This window comes from Mugil cephalus, chromosome 10 (assembly GCF_022458985.1).
Source record: "Mugil cephalus isolate CIBA_MC_2020 chromosome 10, CIBA_Mcephalus_1.1, whole genome shotgun sequence".
Lineage (NCBI taxonomy): Eukaryota > Metazoa > Chordata > Actinopteri > Mugiliformes > Mugilidae > Mugil > Mugil cephalus.
In genome coordinates, this window is record NC_061779.1 from 12935756 (window position 1) to 12957798 (window position 22043).

At 43.1% G+C, this 22043-nt stretch overlaps 1 protein-coding gene across 3 annotated transcripts; it reads left to right on the forward strand.

Annotated features, from left to right (window-relative positions):
* The first annotated feature begins 4401 nt into the window (after positions 1–4401).
* Positions 4402–21460, forward strand: fam107b (family with sequence similarity 107 member B). Of its 3 annotated transcripts, none has more exons than XM_047595546.1 (4): positions 4402–4570; positions 16953–17124; positions 19703–19859; positions 20052–21460. In XM_047595546.1, exons 2-4 carry the CDS (start codon positions 16997–16999, stop codon positions 20169–20171), a joined length of 405 nt encoding a protein of 134 aa, XP_047451502.1. In that variant the 5' UTR covers positions 4402–4570; positions 16953–16996; the 3' UTR covers positions 20172–21460. The 3 variants fall into 3 exon arrangements, with proteins under 3 accessions (XP_047451502.1, XP_047451503.1, XP_047451501.1); XM_047595547.1 differs by having other exon boundaries at positions 4412–4574; XM_047595545.1 differs by lacking the exon at positions 4402–4570 and adding an exon at positions 15987–16173.
* Positions 21461–22043: the final 583 nt, after the last annotated feature.

Consider the following 22043-nt stretch of genomic DNA (forward strand, 5'->3'; position numbering starts at 1 on the left):
AGCAAACATTCCAGAAAAGTTCGAACACAGGCGTGCTGCATCATATTTGTTGAGCAATGATTCATGTCAAGAACACACATAAAAGTAGCGTGTCAGTGGTCAGTGTGATAAAATAGACATGGTAATTAATGGGGCACTTTTTGTCCAACTCTGTGGAAATTTCACCCTTACAATACTGTAACAACGCCATCTGCTCTCATTGCTCTTGGCAGTCATTAGCCTAAGTGGAAAGACTCTGTACAGTAAAGCTCAATAAATCTGCGCGTCTCGACCAGTAATAACAGCCTGTGTGACAACATCCAAGGACTGCAGTTAAATTACTGTATCTTGATCTTTGCATGTGTTCCGTTGCATGACATTCAAACACATGCAAACACTAACATGCCGGCACGCATGCAAATGCAGGAAATGGAATGTGGCTTTTTTTTTTTATTATTTGCTCATTTGCTACACTTGACTAAATAGTTTTTCCTTCTATTTTTGAATTTGTGGTCACTTCTACTAGATGCCACAAATAGGTATGGGTAGTACCACACAGATAACGGGAAATGAAACAGCGGTTTGGCTTGCGGAAATTTTGATTTTATTATCAGATGAAATTGTTCATCCTGTGTGTATTGTATTTTTCCGCTGCTTCGTTCATGATAGGAGTTGGCTGTTATTTGGCTTGGTTATAAGGAAAACAGAAAGATATAACGAAAGCGGAAGTATCAGAGAGAATGACAGGGCATTACATCAGCTGAAAAAGAAAAAAAGAAATGAGAGAGTGGCTAATGAAGCTGGGGATGGAGAGATTTCACAAGTGTCCAGAGAGGCTGACGCAGCACTGACCTCACAAACCTCACCCAGCCAGGCACCATGGTACGCGTGTGCTCGTTGTTAAGTACCGGTGCTCCATGCTCTTGTGTATCTGCGCAGAAAGGGACAGTGTGGTGTGAGTCATCTCAGCGGTGATTGAATTAGCTGAACTTTGGCTGAACACTCCGCTGAGAAAAGAGGGGAAGGCTGAGCGCATTACGTTACCCCAACAACAGGAGAACAGATCTCACAGACACAGACAGTGGGAGTGTCGGCCAGACTTTATTAAAAAATCGCACGGTTTTATTAAAGCTACACAAAAACACACAAACACACACACACATCCTCTACAGAATGAACTCAAGTCCATGTGAGCACAGAAAAACAAAATGTTTCTTGCAACTGGCTAATTTTTCCAAAACACATGTCAGCAGAGTTTCATCTTGTGGTTTCTCCACCAGCGAGTTGAGGTTATATGCCATGAGATGTTGTCGGGTCAGACATGTGGGAGAAAAGCAGTGGAAAGAATGCATTAAGTCTGCTTGGGATGACTGAAAGAGACTTTTTTTTTTTCATCTCAAATTTAATCCAGGCGTCTTAAACATACACTGCTTCAGCATATGGTGGGCGTGCTGCTGGTATAAACCCCCAGTCTTTCAGAAGTAGGTCAGATACGTGGGGGTTGGTGTTTATATACACTGCAATTACATGCTGTTATTTACGTCAGCTCCTTTCCTTTGCTGGTGCTGCTGCGTTCATTACGACTTCATTCACATTCCCAAAATGAAAAACAATTACGAAAATAATTTCTCCTTTCGCATTTCTAGCGCCTCTTTGTGTTTCATTTTAGATCGCTCTATTAGATAACAGAGCAACGAAATTGCACAATAATTATGCAAAGACCTACGCATGTTTACAGGAAGGCCTCTCTGTCACCATGGTTTCCAGATAACTGCCATATCCTGTTCAAAGGGGGGGGGGGGGTGGGGGGGGGGTGGGGGAGGCCTCATTTTGTGTACACACGCAAACTTTGACAAACCCTGGGGCGATAACAGAAACATCTGTCCCAGAAATTAGCCTTTAGATTGCAGTGGTGTGAGATAGATAATTCCAGTCAATGGCATGCAATGAGAAAACCCTCCTGTACACACTGGAAAACACAGCAACCACACACTTCACCTGTTATTTGAAGTGCAAAAGGTCTTCTCACCTTATCCAACCGCCGCTCCTCAGTGTTACCGCCCTCTTGAGTCTTTTCATCTGTGCTGTGGTTTAGAGAAAGAAGTGGAACTTCTCTGAAAGTGAAAAACGGAAATTACTGCGGCTCATCAGGTTGCTGGCTTGTCACCGTAGCAAGGAGGAAACTCGTAGTTCCCATTTTGTGGTAAAGGTTCTGCCTCACTGTTTAAATTATACAATACAGAAATGGTAATGTCTGTTGGACTATTTGAAGCTGAAATGAAATTTAGATTTTGGTTAAAGGTTTGAAATTCTGGGAAATGTGCTTATTCACTTTATTCCCCACAGTGAGAAGAGGAGATTGATATTAGTGTCATTTCAGAATAGTTAATAGTAATAGTTCATCATGTAGGGTTAGGTTGAGCGTTGAGTCACTGAACAGAAACTCCCTCAAGTTTCCAAGAGTTGCTTGGCTGTTGACATTTTTGATCAAACTCATCAGTAGTTCCTTCAGTAGAGAGATGCAGCGACACTAGGAGATACTGTATATCACGCCATTCTAATAATATCGACCATTTATACTGACAACAAGTTTCATTTCCTCATATAGTTAATGAATTAGCATGTTTCCCAAAGTGTTAAACTTCATGTTCAAGCATAAGAAATAGCATGTCAGGCATTTGATGGTTGTTGCTCTGTCGTTGAGGTTTAATAGAATCTTTTCTCTCTTTTGTACAATCATGTATGCACACACACGTTCGCTGTGTACACATCTGTTTCCTGAATGCCTGGAGCTCCAAGTGTGGTGGTCTCTGGAGGGAGTGTCCTCTCCGTCAGCAGCGACCCTTCTCATGACTCATCCCATTGTTCAGCACAACACTCTTACTCACTCCTGTCTTAAATTATGAGAAGGCTCTTAGGAATGTTTCACTTCTGCGATGCCCCCTCCTCCCTCATGTTTAGACTTCAAACCAGACCCCTTGGGCCACTTTGAGAACTTTCTGTAATTTCCAGTAAGTCTGCTCGGACAGTGGTGCACGCCAACTTATTGGACAAGAGCGGAGCCCAGTGAGAGATGCTCGAAAACTGAAATAAGCAAGGCAGTGTAAAGTGACAGATCACCATTAAACTCTGGGTTTCAGTGAGCCGATTTAACAGAAGGATTGTGGATAAGCAGATCCACAGGCCCTTCATCAGTAAGCAGATTATTCTTTATTACAGAGAATCGTCAGGGTACTCTGTCTCGGATAAATAACAGAGGGCAGAGATGGATATAATGTTCATATTCAGTAGTAGCATCTGTTGTGGGTCTGTTGTATATTTAACAACAGAACAGGAGAAAGACGCAAATAAGCCCTGTAAAGTTGAAGAGTAGGTCTGGTTTCAAAAGATCACACTATGATCACACCATGATTCAGTCTTTAAATAAAACTTCAACTCAGCTTTAAGAGTGAGATAGTACATATATTGTTTGTGTAATATATTTTACAAAAAAAAGTGCATATATATCTGCTAATGTGGTGGTTTAAGATAAGTAAAGCACCTTCACTAATCTCCCTTAGAGACATTCAAGATGATACAGCAACATTTTAATAAGATACAGTAATCAATACACCTGGTGTATTCATACATACAGCTTATGTATATGTACACATGCAAGCAATAACTATAAACATGTGCATTATGTGGGAAAAATATGAAAATATATAGAGTCTTAAATTGTGCCAAGGTTGTGCTAAGCAAAGGGAAATGGAAACTTATCACATTTTACACTTACAACCAAGGCAAATCATTAGGTATGCTTGTGAAAACGAATACATTCTAAAATAAATGCCCTGCACTAAGTTAGCTTTATGAAAATGAAGGCGTTCAGCATGCAATACGAGCTGTTTATCAACTGCGCTTCCATCTTGGAGGCTCTGTTGACTTGTATTGTGTTGCTTTCACATGTGTTTTTACTTTTTTGACAACCCCAGGCTAAATAACAGCTACACTTTTTTTCTGTTTAATTCAAAACAGCAACACAAACTGCATCTTCACTGTACTGTTGCATAACCACTTTTCTGACTCAACATAAACTGAACATTATTACAGTCATGACGTTGGATTTAGTGCAGGACTATTAGGATGCATTTGTTTTACCTAATATATATATATTATATACATAATACATATATATGTTACATAATATATATATATTTGGCAAGTGAGTGCATTTGAAAATGCAGAAGTATTTACTCTTCACTTGTGTGCGCGTGTCTGAGAGCGTGCGCTCGCCCCATCTACGCCCCGCCCTGAGCTCGAGGAGTCCCCCACTCGTCTCCTCCAGCGAGCACAAGGAAGAAAGGGGAGGAGGAGGAGGAGTCTCTTCGTGACGTCACAGCCAGCCCTCCCACCCAGTTTAAATTTACATTTTCTATGGGTCCTGACTGAGAGTAGTGTGTGTGTGTGTATGTGTGTGGGTCCAAAAGGAGACACACCTCAACCCCGGAGAAGTGATCCGGAGAGGCACCGATGTGGCCCGAAACCACTTTGTCATTTTAAATATTGAACAACTTGAGTTGGTGGAAGTCGCATCGGGTTCGACTTTGAGGTAGGTGTGTGTATTGTGTTTCTATAAGTGTGTGTGTGTGTGTGTGCCTGGAGCCCGTGTGTTTTTCGCGAGGTTGTTTCACCAACAAAAGCAGCACGTTTTGGACCGTCTGTCTTGACCCCTCACCGGCGGACAGGAGCAGCGGGCTTAGCTTTAACAGACTGGAGAGTGAAATAAGAGACCGAGGAGAGGGCGAATGAGATTGCAAAACACAAACTCTTGCTTCATTGTCTCCTTTTGTTGCAGCGCATGACTGTAGCCGACGGGACAGTGAGGAACAAACACGCTGAGGTTGTTTGTTCGGGATGTTCAGGACAACAGTTACATTTTCTTCAGAGCAGATTGGCCGTGGCACTTGATAGTTTGTGGGAAGAACGGTGGAAGAAAATCTGTGATATTCTGGGAAGACGTTGCTGGTAGCTGAAGACAGTGCTTTATATGGTATTAAATTTGGATATGGAGCCACTTTTTTTCCCCCAAAATTCATCCATTCCCATAATCACAATCACACATCAACATGAGATGTGTTTCTAATCTGTAGCACAAGGGTTGATCTGTTTGTGTGTTTGAGTTACTACAAGTCATAATAGGATCTTTATTATTTGTGAGACAGACATCATAAGAAAAGACCATATTTTATAGATGAGTGTCTGAATTCATTCTGTGTGAGTCAGACCATGTGTGTAATAACCCGGCCATGACTACCGCCTTCTGTGTTAAAGCACATGGCTTCAGCTGACAAACTGAGCCTGGGCTGTCATCAGGCGTGCACACCAACTGTCCTGTGAACTGTTTGTGTCTTCTTCTTTTAAAAAAAAAAAGTGGCAACAGGTCAGCTCATCTCGAAAACATACAACACTTCTTTTTCATGCTGGTTCTCTGTCAAACTTTAACGAGAAGTTAAGCAAAACAGGGCAGAAGGCGACTGGAGCTGTTCGCTGGGTGGAGGCTGAATAGCAGCCTGGCAAACATAAGGTACATAAGGTCGTAAGGTGAGGTGGTTTGACTCTGGGATGTGTTCTTGCGAAGAGAAAAGCGACAAAAGCAGGTGGCACGAATGAGCATGGCTAGGTGCACAGTTTTCTAGAGCGTCTGTGCGGGTGAGTTGGGAGGGGAAAGTTCTCGCACATGTGTTAGTCATTTGGAGGGGAGTTTGCGAAACCATTTACATCTGTTTTCTGATCTTTGAACCCCCTCCTTCCCTCTTCTCTCTCTCTCTACTTGCTGTCTTATGCTTCCCGTAAGGGCTGACGCTGTCACTGTGTGTGTGCGCGCATCAGATTGTACGTACGCGTGTGGTGGGTGTTATAACGGAAATGCTGCGTGCTCCATTATTATTGCACTCGGAGGAATTTAAATATGTGAATGAAATGTCTGAGTTTCCATTTTGCGATGCGAGTGTCCATTAGTGGTTCTGGTGAATTTCTCAGAGGTATCATTACAGGGTTCGGAGTTTGTGTCAAAGAGTCGAACTGACCTCAAAGAAAATCAAGGTATCTGGGTCAGGAATAGCTGCGTGTCCAGGAGGGGTAGAGCAGGCGGCTGCATGTGTGTTGACATTATTATCTCCCACAGCCCGGCTCGTCTGTCTGTGGGCACAAAATCTTCATTACTCAGCAGAATGCACTGAACCTTAAGACCCGCACCGCGCCAGACGCACTGTTACTGTGTGTGTGTCTAAGCTCCTAGTTCTTAACTGACATTTTGTACACTGGTAGCGAAAGGCCACCTTGAAGCGAATGTTTTTAGGCCTTTTCCCTGCTAATCAGCCTTAAACAAAGGCGTCCTTTCACCTTTACCAAACACATCCCCACTCTGTCCAGGTTTTAAGTGGCGTTTCTTTTTCTCTATTTTCTTATTATAAGGAATTAGGATCCTACTGATTATTGTCTTAAGCTCAGGGGCACACTACTCAACTCTCACAGATTTTGGAAAGAGTGCACACTAACAGACTGGCTTCAGCAGATTTTTGTATTCCGACTTAAAGACTTGAGGTCACACACTCAACAACCGCCCCTGATGAGGGATCACGGACTACATGGTTTGTCAGACCAACTAAAGCCAACTGAACGCATCAAACCCTGCACGGTATGCTCTGCAACCAACCCTATAATAGGCTCTTGTGCCACCACTCCATCAATCTCTCCTCCATTTCAGTGGCCCAGATTCACTTTGTCGTCACTCTTGCAGTTCGCCATTGTTGTTTTGATATTCCCGCTACTTCCCGTCATCTTCTGATGCTATTTCCTGCTTTCCACCTCTCTATTTGTCCGTTGGCTGTTGGCAACACGTGTTTGCAGTCTGGTTGGTAATCAGCTCACACTACCCGATGGGTCCAAATTTGGCAACCGAGGTCGGGTCTGGTCCCCATCAGCTACCCATGCTAGTGCAGACTGTGACTACAAACTAAATTGAGGCCCAACAAGGTGTTGTAACAATATTGTTTCAATCACTCCCTGAATCGAAATATAGGCGTGAAAGAGTCCTTAAATTTTCACAAATACAATACTTTTAAGTGCAGTTGCCCATAAGTATTGTTTCAGCAAGGAACACGATTTCACGTTTTTTTCTGAAAATTAATGATTTAAATCAGTCATTTTGATTGGGTAGTTAGAAACTTCATCTGTAACTAAACCGAGTCAGGAGACTTTATGATATATATATATATAGATATATGTTTAATATATTTAGTACTTAAACACCTGATATCAAGCTGCTACTGGAGGTGGCTTCCAAACAAAATTTTGTGGTAACGTGTGTGCAGTGACATTAAAGTTCTCGAATTTAAACTAAGTTCAACTCAATATTCATGTGGTATCATATTAATGTGAAAAAAAAACTGGCAAAGCGAAACCGATCGACTCCTTCTAACCACATTTTCTCAGATTTAATAAGTAGTTTGGTTTACTTGAAAATGAACGTCATTCCTTACTCTCATTATGTAGAAACCAGTTCTGTAGAAATAAAATCAAGACGTGTGTCATTTAATTCCCCAGGCTAGCAGCTGAGCGACAAGAACTACACAACCCCAATAGTTTACAACAGAAAAGCCGCGTCCCGCTAAACAGGCGTGACGCTCAAGCGAAACTGTGGATTAAACACCAAACTACTGATTACGGTGATTTATAACAGTTCAGTACAACATGACTTTTTCTGCTAACCACATCTTACTGAAAAAGCAGACATGCATGACATTTGTTTTCTGTTCTTGTTTTCTTTGTTTGTAGACAGCTGTTGTGCATCTTGATCTGCTTTACCAATGCTGGAGAGATTGGGTGAATTGCTGCCCCCTCCATACGGGGTGAATGACATATTATGATGCAATTCAAATACCAGTGATGAAATCACTGCATCCTGCGACAGGACAAAGTATGTGTTTACATTGCACTGTGGTTTTGTTGCCATGGTTTAAGGACTGTGCCACTATTCACGTAGTCGATCAGGTGCCCTGATAGAGAGTTGATGCTGGAGGGGGGAGCTTGATAATTAAACAATTTATACGAAAGTCAGACATGCAGAGGCTTGTTCGGGAAAAAAACAAAAACAGGACTTGCTATCGTTATACTTATGAAAGAAAGGTAAGGTGCCTTGCAGAGACTAAAGTGTAGACGTGTGCACACACACGTGCGCAGAGACTCCCATTGATTTTCCTGCTGTTATCCTCAAGCTTCAATCACAATAAAGCTCCATTACTGTGCTGACCACTTTGCATGGCCTCGGAGAATGGATGGCACACATGCACACACGCCGACTCTAAATGCTTTCCTCCTTGTGGCTTGTTAGACTGAAGTATAGAGAGATTGGGAGACTCGGCTGCAAGTATTGGATTAAGCCAGCATCAAGATATATGTCTCTGTCTTATTATGAGGACAAACAGAAATATCCACTCACAAAAGGCTCTGCTTTCTTTTACAACCAGACCAACTGAGCTTTTGTGCTATATTGTCTTTGAAAAACTTTCATCAGACAATGACATGACTTGATTGCCGTCTGTCCTAACTAAAAATAGGCATCACATATATATGATGCATTTTGTGTCTTGTCAAGTACAACGCGTAGAACCAGAGGGAACAAAGGCTCTTTATTTGACCTGTTTTTGGACACCTGCTCACCTCGCTATCTGCGCCTGTGTGTGCGTGCACGGTCAGCTAACACCCCTGTGTGTCTGTCTGGCTAACTGAGGCTTGTCTGGTTGCTCAAGGTAACAGTTGTTATTGGGGTTTTCTCTCCTGGCATGTAAACAAAGGAGAACCTCCCTAGTGCTCCCTGGTGTACCCTGCAGCCAATGAGATTCGAGATCCCAGCTGGGCTCAGCCAGTCGACGGCGAGGAGGGGCGTGCCCATCCACCGTAAGGGGGAAAACGGCAGTAAGGCACAAAGCTGCGAATCTGGAACAGACAGCAGAACCATAACAAAGACTCTTCCTTTATGACTAAATGCCACTTCACACTGCCCAAGCCAGATTAAATAGACTGTGCCTTTTTTTTATTATATGGCTTTACCACCATTAAAGGGACAGATATTGCATTTGAAGCGGTGATGTGTGTGTGAGGAATGTGGAGTAGGTGGCCACATGTTTACATCTCAGTAAGGAGGAGTTGCATGCATATGTCCTGTGAATAATTTGTCCTCTCTGGGTGTGTCCGTGTAGCATAAATGTCTGGATCCTGTGCATATGTCGCCCTTCACTTCTGCCTCAGTCCACCTGTTCTCATCAGGTCTATACTTATACGTACAGACCATGTGTCGGGGTCAGCTGTGAAAGTGCATAGGCCAGCCTTTTGTATTTGACTGACAGGTGTGACCCCCCCCCCAAACTGTACCCCCCTCACCAATTATTCAGGCCATGTGTTCCGAATTCGTCAGCGTTTTAACCTTTGAAAGAAAAGTGCCCATAGGGTACACCCAAATGTTTCTCACTCCGACGTGTCAGTGTTCGAAGTTAGGTCTCTGTGTGTCAGTACACGCTGTTGTGCGCCCGAAGCAATAATCACTGTGCAGTTTCATCACATTCCCACGGCGTGACTCAAAGTGGTGCCTTTGCCTTTTCAATCCATCCCATTCATTCTATAATCTGCCTCACCCCCGGCGCTCATTCAGAGCGGCAACAGGACTGTGCACGACCCGCCGCGCGAAACGACCTCAGCCAGTGCTTAGCACAAACTGTCAGACCAGGCGTGTTTCAGTTCAGGGGGAAAGATTCTCAGCTTCTCTGGTCATTTTAACGACGGCTGCTGTGGGAGGAGACAACAGCCGATGACTCTGAATGTTGCTGTCAGCTCTTAAAAGGTAGCAACAGAAGCAGTCGAGCTCTCGCTTCAATCAGAAGAGATCAAATGCAACTATTGTGGTTATCGAGGAGCTGAAAACAAGGGGGGATGGGTGCTTATGAATTAGACCATAAGATCACAAGAGATGGCCTTTACTAAATTAATGAGTGTGATGGTGATTTCAGTTTTTAAAAGGAACCACAAGAACTTGTATTGTGTATAGGATGGGTATGAGAAGTAAAGCCTCTTCTGTTTTTGCCTCTTATCTAAAACGATAACAAAAGACTTTGTGTTAAAGGGTAGTTTAAACTTCCATTTATCAGTTCGTCATCGGCTGTTAGCGTTTTATCTCTGATTCCTAAAGAGCTTAGTTCCCTGACCCCTGTACATCTATTAGTTAGGCAAGCTGACGGTGATGAAAAAATGTTGTCAACTTGATTTCTGAGAAAAGAAGAGGAAGAACTTCATTGTCATTGCACGCAAGTTACAAAACAAAACAAAAAAAATGTTTGGCAACAATCTCCAGTGGCAGGTTGGTGTCAGCTGTCTAAGGTGATAGTGTATTAAATATAAATGTATGTAATATATAAAAAACAATGTCTGAAACAATAGGAGTGGGTTAATGCTCCTTCAGCAGCCTTTTAACAGCCACGGGGAAAAAGCTGCGCTGAGTCTGTGCTGAGGGGAGGCTGCTGATCAGGGAGTGTCCTGGGTGAGGGGGGGTCCCTACGGATCTTTAGAGTGGAAGCTCCTGCTACATCTCTGAGGGAGGGAAATTGTTGCTAACATGACTTGTTCAGTGGGTAAACTGACAGCAGGCTAACCAGATGTTGTAATAATGGATTGTACACCGTGTAGTTGATGTTTCATTTAGTTTAGGTAGCAATACCACTAGCAGCCACTCGACCACTTGATTGATCAATTCAGCGTATTTTTGTGTATGAGAAAAACATCCCTGCACACAGTTGGATAGTCCTACAACCAATCACAACCGTTTTGTTTAAAAAATTTAACTTGTCGTCGCTGTTACTCCTCTCTGCATCACTGTTTTCCACATAAAGCACACCCAAATGATTGGATTCGTGAACGGGTTGACTCTAAATTGATCCTAGGTGAGTGTGTGCGTGAATGATTGTTTGTCAATGTGTTAGCCAGTATAGGCTCCAGCAACCCCCGCGACCCTAGTGAGGATAAACATTAGTAGGAGATGAGATGAGATGGATGGACGGATCTTTGCCAGAGCATAATCGGTTGTGTCTGACTATGGGCCTTACATGCGATGTCGGTGTTCATTTGCATGCAGAGCGTGAAACTGTGGCATAACCCAGATCTGATATTAATGCCCAGTCTGAACGGGCCCTGTGAGAGCAATCTGGGCAAGTTGCAACCACACTGGAACATGGCCCCATCACCCAACGTAGAAACTGCCCAGGTTTAAGACACATTATTGTGAAGTCTCAATGAAATGCAATGCAAACACCTAATTTTAAAAAAAGTTAATCTATTAACTGGATGATTATTCAGTCCAGGTTCAGGAGAAAAAGTAGTTGGATTGAAAGTGGGGGTGAGGACAAATTAAAAATATTTTTAGTGTAAGTGTTAGTTATCCTGAGAGATGAAAGTCTCTCAAACCACCTCGATTGAACTCAAAACAGCGAGTGTAAGCGTCAGTACGACACTAATGTTGCTTCAGTGTTTAAAACGTCCACAGACACGTCCTGCGCGGCTTATGCCGCTGTCACATGATCCACATTATCCTTTCCTAGCGTGGGCGTTTCTGCTTGTTTGCGCATCTGCGCTTTATGAACCCTAAAACCCCGATTGTAAATTCCCATACCCCTGCATCTCCCCAGTGACATCATTGTATTGTGGGAGCAGGGCGAGTCATTTCGGGGGCCAGTACATGATGAGGCTCACAGAATTCCCCAGTCTCTCTTCTCTTTTGCTCCAGACCCCCACTCCATGGCAGGAAACACAAAACAGATTTAACCCCCAAACTCCCGGGCATACTTTTGAGGAACAATTTTTTCTCTGTCTTTTCTTTAAGGCATCTCATATTTCGGTCCTGTATGAATGTTAGAGTGTTACCTGTACATTTGAGATCCTTAGTCTAAGCTAAAACTATATATTTGTAACAACAGCAAGAAGGGAACACATCACATTGCCAGAAGGTGAGTTGTTTTTAGGTAGATATGGTGACCCTTCCACTATATGATTTATATGTTATCCTGAGGCAGGCTTTTAAATGCGCATGTGTACACTTGTGTGCCTAAAATCTTATTGGCGCTACACTCAACGATTCTCCTTCACTTTTGCTGCCATTTTCTCACACCCACACTGCCGCTCTCCCTCCCCCATCGTCCCTCAACTGTCCGTTAAAAGCCCATCTATCTCTGTGTTTTAATTAGGGCCTCCCCTGTTTATGGCTGAATGGCCGCTTCATTAACAGGAAGGCAAGGAGATGCCCGGATCTGCCAGGCTTGTAACACACAACCGGGGGGGGGGGGTCTGTGTGTGTGTGTGTGTGTGTGTGTGTGTGTGTGTGTGTGTGTGTGTGTGTGTGTGTGTCAGGGAGAAAGAGCGAGACAGAAAGAGAGAAAGAATGGGGTGTGGGGTTTGCTTTAGGGGTATTGATGACGCAATTTCCCTTGAGGGGTGGACCTCCCATCTGTGAGTGGAATAGACAGGATCTGGCCAAAAAGAAAGAGAGACTCTATGTGGGACAAGGAAGAGGATATGAAATCACACATTTGTTCTGATCATTATCATGTGTTACTGATCTCCTTAACGCACGTCTGCATATGTACCTCACCAGAAAATTGTGGAAGATAAAGGCGTCTTTTTGTTCCCAAAATGACAACTAATAACATTTAATCAACTCCATTCTTGAGAAAACACAGTTGAAATCGTTGTTCATTTCTTCTGTTCCACTTTAAAAAATACATTTATATCAATGAGCAGTCTTTTGGCTCTGCTCTTTGTGGATGCCAAAATCACCCGATCAATCCTTTTTTGTTTTTTTTTCTAATCCTGACCCCCAGTGTACCTTTGTGTTTGACACTGTGGAAAACAAATCCTGGCTCACGGATGATGGAGTGGGTGTGGTCAGCCATGTGTTCGCGGCCAATGACGGCTGGTTGAGTGCCCGGCCCCACCCTGTGCAGATCCGTGGACGGTTTGCGCCTGCATCCTAGAGGAGCTCCGTGGGGTCAGATGGTGAAGCAGGCCACCAGCTGCTCTCACTGCCTTCGTTTTCTCAGAATTACTATCTGACTCATTACGGGCTAAACAGCCATGTCATTATACACTGTTTGGTTCTCTTTGTCTCTCCATGTCGTTTATACTCAGTCTGTCAGTCTTGGATGTTAACATAAGTATATCCACCTATTATTCTTTCTTGTCCATGTCAGTAACAATCCATCATTGATAGTTTGTCTTTCTTAGAGACGGTATTCTTTCTCTGGCCAATTTAGGTTATCTTTCTCCATCACTAATCAGTCGTCCATCTGTGCTGTTCCCTTTTGGGTTAAATCAGAAACGTTTTTTTTTTTCCGTGCAAATGTTACAAAAAAAAAAGTATCAGCATACTTTTGTAGCACAAAGATTTAAAGTGCTGGAAACTACGAGCAGAAAGAAGCTATAAAGTCGTGCAGCTTCAGAGTTGTGAGATGGTTTCCTGTGTCGACACTACACGTGACATCTCTCACACTAAATATAGTCCTTGGATCTATTGTTGCTGATACTGACGTTCTTAGTCATGTTTTAAGTTCTTTATTTTTTTGAGGCCTTTATTTTAGTCGTTTAAAGTCCTGTCATCGCTAATTGCAATAATTTATGTCCTCTGCAAAGTGTTGCGTCACCGCACCAAGTGTGTGATGGCAGATCTCCATGGCGACACAGAGAAGATTGACAAACAGTGCGTATAATGAATGCAATTCTGTGCGCAATGTGTTGGCCCATAGAGCAGAGCTGACCACGATGATGCAATCGCTTGGCACGGTGCAGCCCCTCAGTGCTCCCGGGATCAGTCATTCTATCAGCTCGAAAGCAACGTGCCAATGTGGGGTACGCCTTTACACTCAGGCACTAGCGCAAACATGTTGATTGAATTACATCATTTTGTTATATACCAAAAAATGTATCTAACAGATGTAACCCTCTACGCTACTTTTGTGTCTCTTTTCTCCTCACGTAATCTGATGTTTCCTGTTGTCAGATGGTTTAAAAAATTCGGCATTTTGGCTTGTGCAAGATCACAGTCAAGCACAGGTCCTGAGGATGACGGAGAGATGTGAACGGAGAGCAGCAGCAGTCCTCGACTTATTCTCCTTTCCTTCTGACCCAGTTTTTCTCCCTTTGTTTCCACTCTTATTTTCCCCCAACTTTCTTCTCATTTCTTAGTCCCCGAGTCCTTGGACATTTTGAAACATCTTGAGAGAGTGGTCATTTGGCGGTTCATTATTTGTGGTTGTCCTCTCAGCAGTGGGGTTGTGTTTCCAAAACCAATAAACAAACTCTTTTAATGAGATTCCTGGAACAGCAGTTAAGTGTTGGCCTAAAAAAAAAAAAAAAATGTACTGTTATCCAGATGCTGACTTGCTATACATATGTTCTAACATGTAAATGGATGTGCAGTGGTAGCAAGACACCTGCAGTAGACTTTTAGGAAATCTTTTATCTGTCCGAAACTGGAGTGTGTTAAATTGTTTATCTATATTACACTTGAGGTGTCGGCCCTCAGCTGATAGTTAAACACAGTATCTATGTAGCTCCCAAGTAAAACCAGACGGCACATCTAATAAAACACATAAAGCTACCAGTGATAAGGCTGGTCTTTAAGCAGTCTTCCAATTTGAGGTTGCAGGCCCCTTTTGAACTCCCTATGCTACTTCCCCTCTCCCCCTGGGCACAGGAAGTAGGAGCAGATGTGTTAAGCTAACGGACACTTTGACAACACTGCCAGTCTGTACGTTCCTCTACCCCTTTTACCCGGAAGTAACAGAAACAACCTTTGATGTATGCAGCACATGTGGGCTCGCTGGCAGCTACTGGTTGCAACCGCAAGCTGCTCGCCACTCTCTGACATCTCACATTTAGAAAAACTACAGACACGACCTGACTGTGTCACAAAATGTACAGTGACTACCAGGTCCCTTGCAACATCCTAGTCAGACACCAGTTCTTTGACCTTTAAAATGTTATATTTACCGAAATGATTTAGTTCATCCATTGTATACACAGATACTAAGATTTCTGAAGGCCTCCTCAGTTGGTAAACACATTTTATTTTAAAAGGTGAAAAGCCTGAGAGAACCCACAACCGCAAAGGCATCAGCATCGGGCTAGAGGAGAAAAGCATCAGTTCCATCTGTCAACATAGTCTGTTGTTTTCATTAAGTATATGTATTAAGTGGCATTTCTTTCTCTTTGTTCTGCACCCTTTGTTGGCACACCGTGTTTATCTTCTTTGTTATGTAACTGACATGGTTTCCTTTCTGGGCTGCTAAATTGGCGACCTCTAGCGGTGAACACATGTCATTACACCGACCCTTTGAAGGAACACAATGTTTTGGAACTGAGGACACACTCCCTCCCCCTTCTTTGTTTCTAGCACGTGCAGTGCAACACATCTGTAGCTGGACTGATTGTGATTGGCTCGTTCCAGATCAAAAACATTTCTTTTTGTTTTCAGTCCTTATCGGTTTGCCCTTATCGGCCTCAGACAGAAGAGACCTGTAACCAAGCAACGCCTTGAAATCCCAGGCATGGGCAGCATCACTGTTGAGTCATTCCTCAGAGTGTGGGAACAGAATGGCGCATGATTTTCTCAGCTAATGTAAACAGCTTATTTAGCGGCGGACTATTCGACCACTTTACTGTGTTTTTTAAAACGTACTTTGTGTGTCACTTAAGTTTCCCTTTGTGTGTTGTCAATACTAAATTACAAATACAATGAGATTAACAAATTAACAAATATTTTGTTCTTGCTACAGGGGAAAATAGTTATAAACAGCAGGAGATGTGCTTTGAGTGGGAGAGAGTAGGTGATGGAGGGAGAACAGAGAGAGAGAGAGGGAGGGAGGGAGGAAGGGAGAGAGGGAGGGAGGGAGAGCTGTATGAGAGCGTAGCTATAAAACAGATGACTCTGAACACCAACCAGCTCAGTCGCGGACAGCTGTGCGGGACAAAGTGTCTCTCCTACGCGAGGCTCTGCAGCTCACTGATAAACAGGACAGCGTGCTTTAATAGCTTCTCTTTTTGAAAATCTGTCGTGACTCAGAGTAGCAGCGATGGCGACAATGTTCAGATACCCCGTCTTTCCTCATCTCAAGGGTGAGTTAATCCAAGTTGTGCGATCTTATACAAGTAGATGAAAGCCGAGTACTAAACCGTTGTATGGCTCACAGCTTTTAGGAACTTGTTATGATGCATTTGGGGGTTTAATTTCGTGATTGATCATTTAATCACTCTTTGTTTGAAGTACACAATGTGAACCAACAATTCAGATCAAATTAGGAATACTGTACACAGCAGTAGTTGCCATATACAGTAATTAACTGTGGTGTTATATGTGCAAAAATGCAGTAAATCACAGCCATTTCTCAGTTTTTTTTTTGGGGGGGGGGTGTTCACATGTGTGTTATGTTCATGTAAATGGAAAGTGATGCAACATAGATATTTCTAGATCAAACTTGTGGAAACGTCTTAGATAACAGCAGATTGACGAATGAGGTTTTTTCGTGCCTTAGCAGTTTAGGGAGTATTTCACTAACTATCTGTAATCTGGCAAATATATTAAAGTGCGTCTCTGTGCTGTCCCGTTCTTTTTTATGATCTGACGTGAGGATGAGATGTTCCTCATCGCTCACTCTGGAACGATTATGTAATTCCGCTGCCGAGTCCCATCATCACTATAGAGACCATTCAAAAACTCTGTGCTCATGCCAGAGGATCAGGCAGATGCTCATACCAGAGGTTTAATTTCAGAGAATAAAAAAAAATTAATAAAACCTTTCCAACACACTGTCACCACAGGGACAAATACTTTGTGTTCTGACCTAGTTGTGGTTTTAGTTTTAATTCTCCCTTTCCCTCCTCCCCTGTTGATTCAGATCCGTGTGATCCCGGTCTATCGCTGTCACCAGGGAGGAGTGTCATGGCGGAACCGGACTATCTGGACGGAGACTGTGAGGAGCTCATCAAGCCCAAGAAGCTGATCAACCCGGTCAAGACCTCGCGTAACCATCAGGACTTGCACCGAGAGTTGCTCATGAACCAGAAGAGGTCAGGAGTGGCAGAAACACCTACACCTTCAGTCCCTCTCGATTACTCCTCTTTTATGATCTTCTTATCACGCAGTAGTTCCGGGGATACTCCTTAATTTACAGCCTGAAGTTTTTATTGCGGTCTGTGGCGCATGAATAAACCAGATCGACGCAAGGAAAGATCACAAACTTACAATTGGGTTGATAAGGAAGCCACAGACGAATTTATTTAAGTGCCGCATACGAATGCAGTTTATTATTTTACGGTGGTTAATCTCCCTTGGTGTCCAACAACATCTTCGCCATGTTTATTTAAGCCAACAGCATCAGGTTTTTCCCCTACTCAGAACAAGTTAGACACAGGAAAAACTGCACAGACGCTGTCCAGACCCTGGCTAATTCAGTTTCATCTGTATTGATGAGTTAATCCGGGCAACACTGCTGCTTTCATCTAACTGGTCCTGTATTGGTACAGAATGTACTGATGCTTCTGCCGTGTGTCGGCGTGACTGACTCCTCTCGTCCATTTAACCTCCAGCAGCAGCAGCGGTATTATATAAAGCCCAGGATATGAAACATTCATAGGAGCTCTTATATAAAAACCTTGAGTGCATTAGCTTGTCAATAATGGGTTTATGTAAAGGTCATACGTACAGTATGCGCTGCACAGGGTGAGACTGGCCTGGGCACTGACACTGGATCATACATCAGAGGATTTAATGCAGCCCTAAGTGGGTGCGAGCATCCATGATTGTGTGTCCCTGTGAGGACTAAATGTTTGTATTTTCTCTCACCACACTGTGCCAGCAGCTTTGTGCCCCAACTATAAATAGACGAGTAAACACACATGCTGTTGACAGCTGTTACACCACAGCAGCGCTGCTCTGTGGTCAGTGAGTGATGCGCTTTTGTATTGATGAAGCCAGCAGTACTAAAGCCGGGAACAAATTGAAGGAAAAATATTAATAAATAATAGGATTTTCCAGTCTCATGTGCTGCAGAATATTGTTTCTGGTCGTCTAGACAAAGGTAGCGGGATTCGGAGGGGGATCAGCCTGTTTTGATTGGGCTTTTTAACGTGCGCGGACATACAGAAAGCTTGTCTGCGGTGGATTAGTCACAGTGATGATTGTGGGGAGGGGTTGGTGGGCGGTTGGGTGGATGGCTGTGTTGGTAGAAGGGGGGAAAAAAAATATGTGTTATGTAATCAAGATTACAAAACTAGCTGAGGGCCTTTCTCTGCCTCTGCTACCTCAGCAGCAGCGACCCTTCCTACACACATACAGTACGTGGGCGCACATGCAGAGGAATTCCAGAAATTCGGCCGCCAAGGCCACGAGGCATTCGATCAGACGGCGGTATGGATGTGTGGTGATTTTTAGAGCCCACATTCCTCCCCGTCTGCTGGATGGCATGCACTTACGCGCGTGTTTGGGGAGGGTCTGCGATCGTGTAAACATCGCCCACTCTGAGAGATGAGAGGAGTCAGCATCTTTATAGCCCGTCTTATTGCCATCAGCGACCTTGACCTTGTCCCGCCTTTGTGCCCCGAGGTGCTTAAAAACAGCCCGAGCCCATTCCCGCGTTTAACTCTTTGTCCGCTTCGGCTCGCTAAGTGCTTTCACAAGACCCTCGCTGACACGAAAGCGGGTCGTTTAACTGCCGCAGTGACTCCAGTTAACGTAATGCCTCGTTTAAATCAACTCCCACTGCATCTGGGAACATCGTGAGCTTGGTTATGTAATCTCCGGGACTTAATAATGCATTCAATTAAGGCGTTGTTGTTGCCAAGTTCAAGTCAGGTAGGCTGTGTTTGCTTTGAGGAACCTGTGCACAGTGAGACTGTCACTGCAAAGACAAATCGGAGGGAAACTAATCTGGATCATAAAATGAATGAAGGGCGCGGAGACTGAGTTTTTGAGCGAGCTTCTATCCTTAAACTGCTCTTTTTTTCTACTTATGTGACCATAATCCTTTGTGGGCTTTGCACTTCATAGGTTTTTGTCTTTTATAGCTGACTCCAACCCCTCTCTGTTTGCATCAGACTTAAGTACTTCTCTACCCAAGGCAGAGGCTCATCCGCAACCCCCAGTTTTAAGGAGTTTGGAGCATTACATAACATTTTTACTCCTCCGCTCACAGATTTTACTAAGACGTCTCTATCTTCTCTTTGAGTTTGGCCGCACAAAACTAGGCGGTTATGTAACAAAAGCCACTTATTTCCAAGAGCAATTCAAAGCGAGGGATGTATTCGCCAATAGTTCTAGGTTGATATTTGAGCATTGAGGGCAAGTATTGAATACAAGGAAAAAAGGGCCCGTGGTTTCAACTGAATTTTCCAAAATCAGTTCTAGTGCAGGAGGTCATCACGAAGCAGCAATCTCTGACTGGCTGAAAATCAAGACCTTCCTTGAACAAAATTGACATGTTTAATCCAGACCTACTTAGAACAGATCTGCACGTCATAGTCGAATGAGGTCACAGTCATCATCTGTTATGCATGCGAATGTGCGCCAGCCTCTGAGTGGCGCTCCGAGGATGTTGTTCATCCGGTTTTATTCTAGTAACATGCTGTTTCTGTGATTGATTCTGCACAGGGGTCTGGCTCCTCAGAACAAACCCGAACTCCAGAAGGTTCTTGAGAAGAGAAAGAGGGAGCAAGTTCTCAAGGCTCAGAAGGAGGAGCAGGAGGCACACCAGAAGAGGAGCGACCTGGAGATCGAGCTCATGAAAAGGCAACAGAAACTAGAGCAGGTGAATTACTCGTATAAGTCAAGTGTCACATTAGACATGCACATTTTTAATGTAGTTCACCTTTCACTGTAGAACACACATTCCTCCCATTCTGACAGATGACATGCAATTAAGTGTTATCTGAATTACTATAACCCATTCGTGTGGACATTATTATATAATATATATTTTACAATGACTTCATTCCTGCAGCTGGAACTGGAGCAGCAGAAAAATGAGGAAGAACAGGAGAACACCCCCGAGTTTGTGAAGATGAAGAGCAACCTGCGCAGGACCAAGCAGGAGGCGGACGAGGAGGAACGTACCACCTAAAAACCAGCAGGGGTGTCTGGGTCTGGTTGACTGTGCGTGTCTTTGGAGAGCACGGAGGCGTCAGGAGTGTGTGTACAAAAGAGAGAGTGTGTTGTGTCTGTGGCGCACGGTGGTGACCTGACCGTGCTCCAACATGAACTTCCTGGCTTTCCCAACCTACCTGTTCCTTCCTGCAGTGAGGAGAGAGACTTTACAGACTAAAGACCCCCCTCTGTCTGCCTGCAACAGACCGCCAGTACTCACACCCATCCAGCAGCACACAGCACCCCCGCAGGAGGGACCTAACATGGACATGTTACACGCTTTTCAGTGAGGGCGGGCACGCTTTCCAATAAGCTGTGATGGAGAAACAACCAAACAGGAGTTTTCATCCCCTCTGTTCACACTTTTTTCTCCACAGCAAGCTGTCATTTCTATTTACTGTTATCGATGTTGTCATTGTCGTTTTATTTTTTTTTTTTTTTTTTTGTTTGTTCTCATCTTCAGAATCAAAAGGAAAGTGGACACTGGATATGGACTCTCGAAGCTGTGTAATATAAAAGCCAAACACTTGTGCTTTTGTTATTTATGTTTGTAGCTTTTAGCCCAGGTGTAGGGGTGGACACTTTTAGTCATTCTGTATTTTAGTTTGTCCTACAGCATAGTTCCTGAAACCAGAACAAAGGGAGTGTGTGGTTGTGCGAGACACTCAAGTTTGCTTCATAATTATATATATTTTTTTGAATTCTAAACATGCCATTTCCTCAGCTAATGCAACGTTCAGCAATAGATGAACTCCCAGGCATGAGAGTGACTTTTCTTTATATATTCTGTTGTTTTGTATGAATAAAAGTGTTACTAAATAAATAATTTAAGTTTTCGTTAGGTTGGTCAATAAGAATAAGGCCTGGGGTGTGTGATCGGTCTTTGTGTGCTTTTCTGAACAAAGGCTTTGGCAGAATCCAGGAAGTAAAACTACAAAGGTACACGTGTACTACACTTGTCATTAATGATTCTATTGACTGGTAGTCCTACGAATATCGGCATAGCTACTGAAACAACTCGGACATGCAACATGGAACTTTATCCCCGCAGTATTTTCTGTCTAATTGCAATAAAGCCCTAGAATTGGATAACAACAGAAATCAGTTCATCTGAAATGAGTGTTAACTGCAAAACAAGTAAATTTGTATGTGTAGTGTGCACCCTCACCTGGTTTGTGGATCTCTGAGATATTATGGAAAGAACATAACATAATCCTGTGTTCCTATCCAGAATCTTCTGTTAAATAAATCCAATTTTAATTTTAACCCTTCCACTTTATTTTATTCATTTATTATTTTATGTTTGACATGTTTGCTGTGTTAGTCATATAACAATATTTATAATAGCGGGGCAGTTTGCCTATTGAGCCATCGCTGTAATAAGCTCAGTTTATGTACTTTGGAACTGATGTTGATTTTACTCAGACTGTAACACAAGCCTAGATATTAAGTATAGTTAGATGGGGTCAGTAGGTTTCCAGTGATATATTTACATATCAGGAAAGTAGCACAAATTGTGTTATATAGTATGTGCACTATATACAGCAATCGGTCATTTGATTCATTTCAGAGTGGCAACTTATATTTCAGTGTAGTATATTTAATGTTTGGTACATATTGCATTTAATTTTAATTAAATTTTTTAAATAATTTTCATTGTTTGCCATCGTGCAAGCTTTATGGTAGCAAGACGAAGAGCTTAAAACAGCGACAACAGAGCAGCAGACTAATATCCGTTTTGGTAAATAAAACAGAATAACAAACACTGGCAGAAAGCTGGCAAATATGTGACCATTTCACAGGTATTAAAGGGTTTAGGAACTGTGCTAAACTTATTCAGATTATAGCT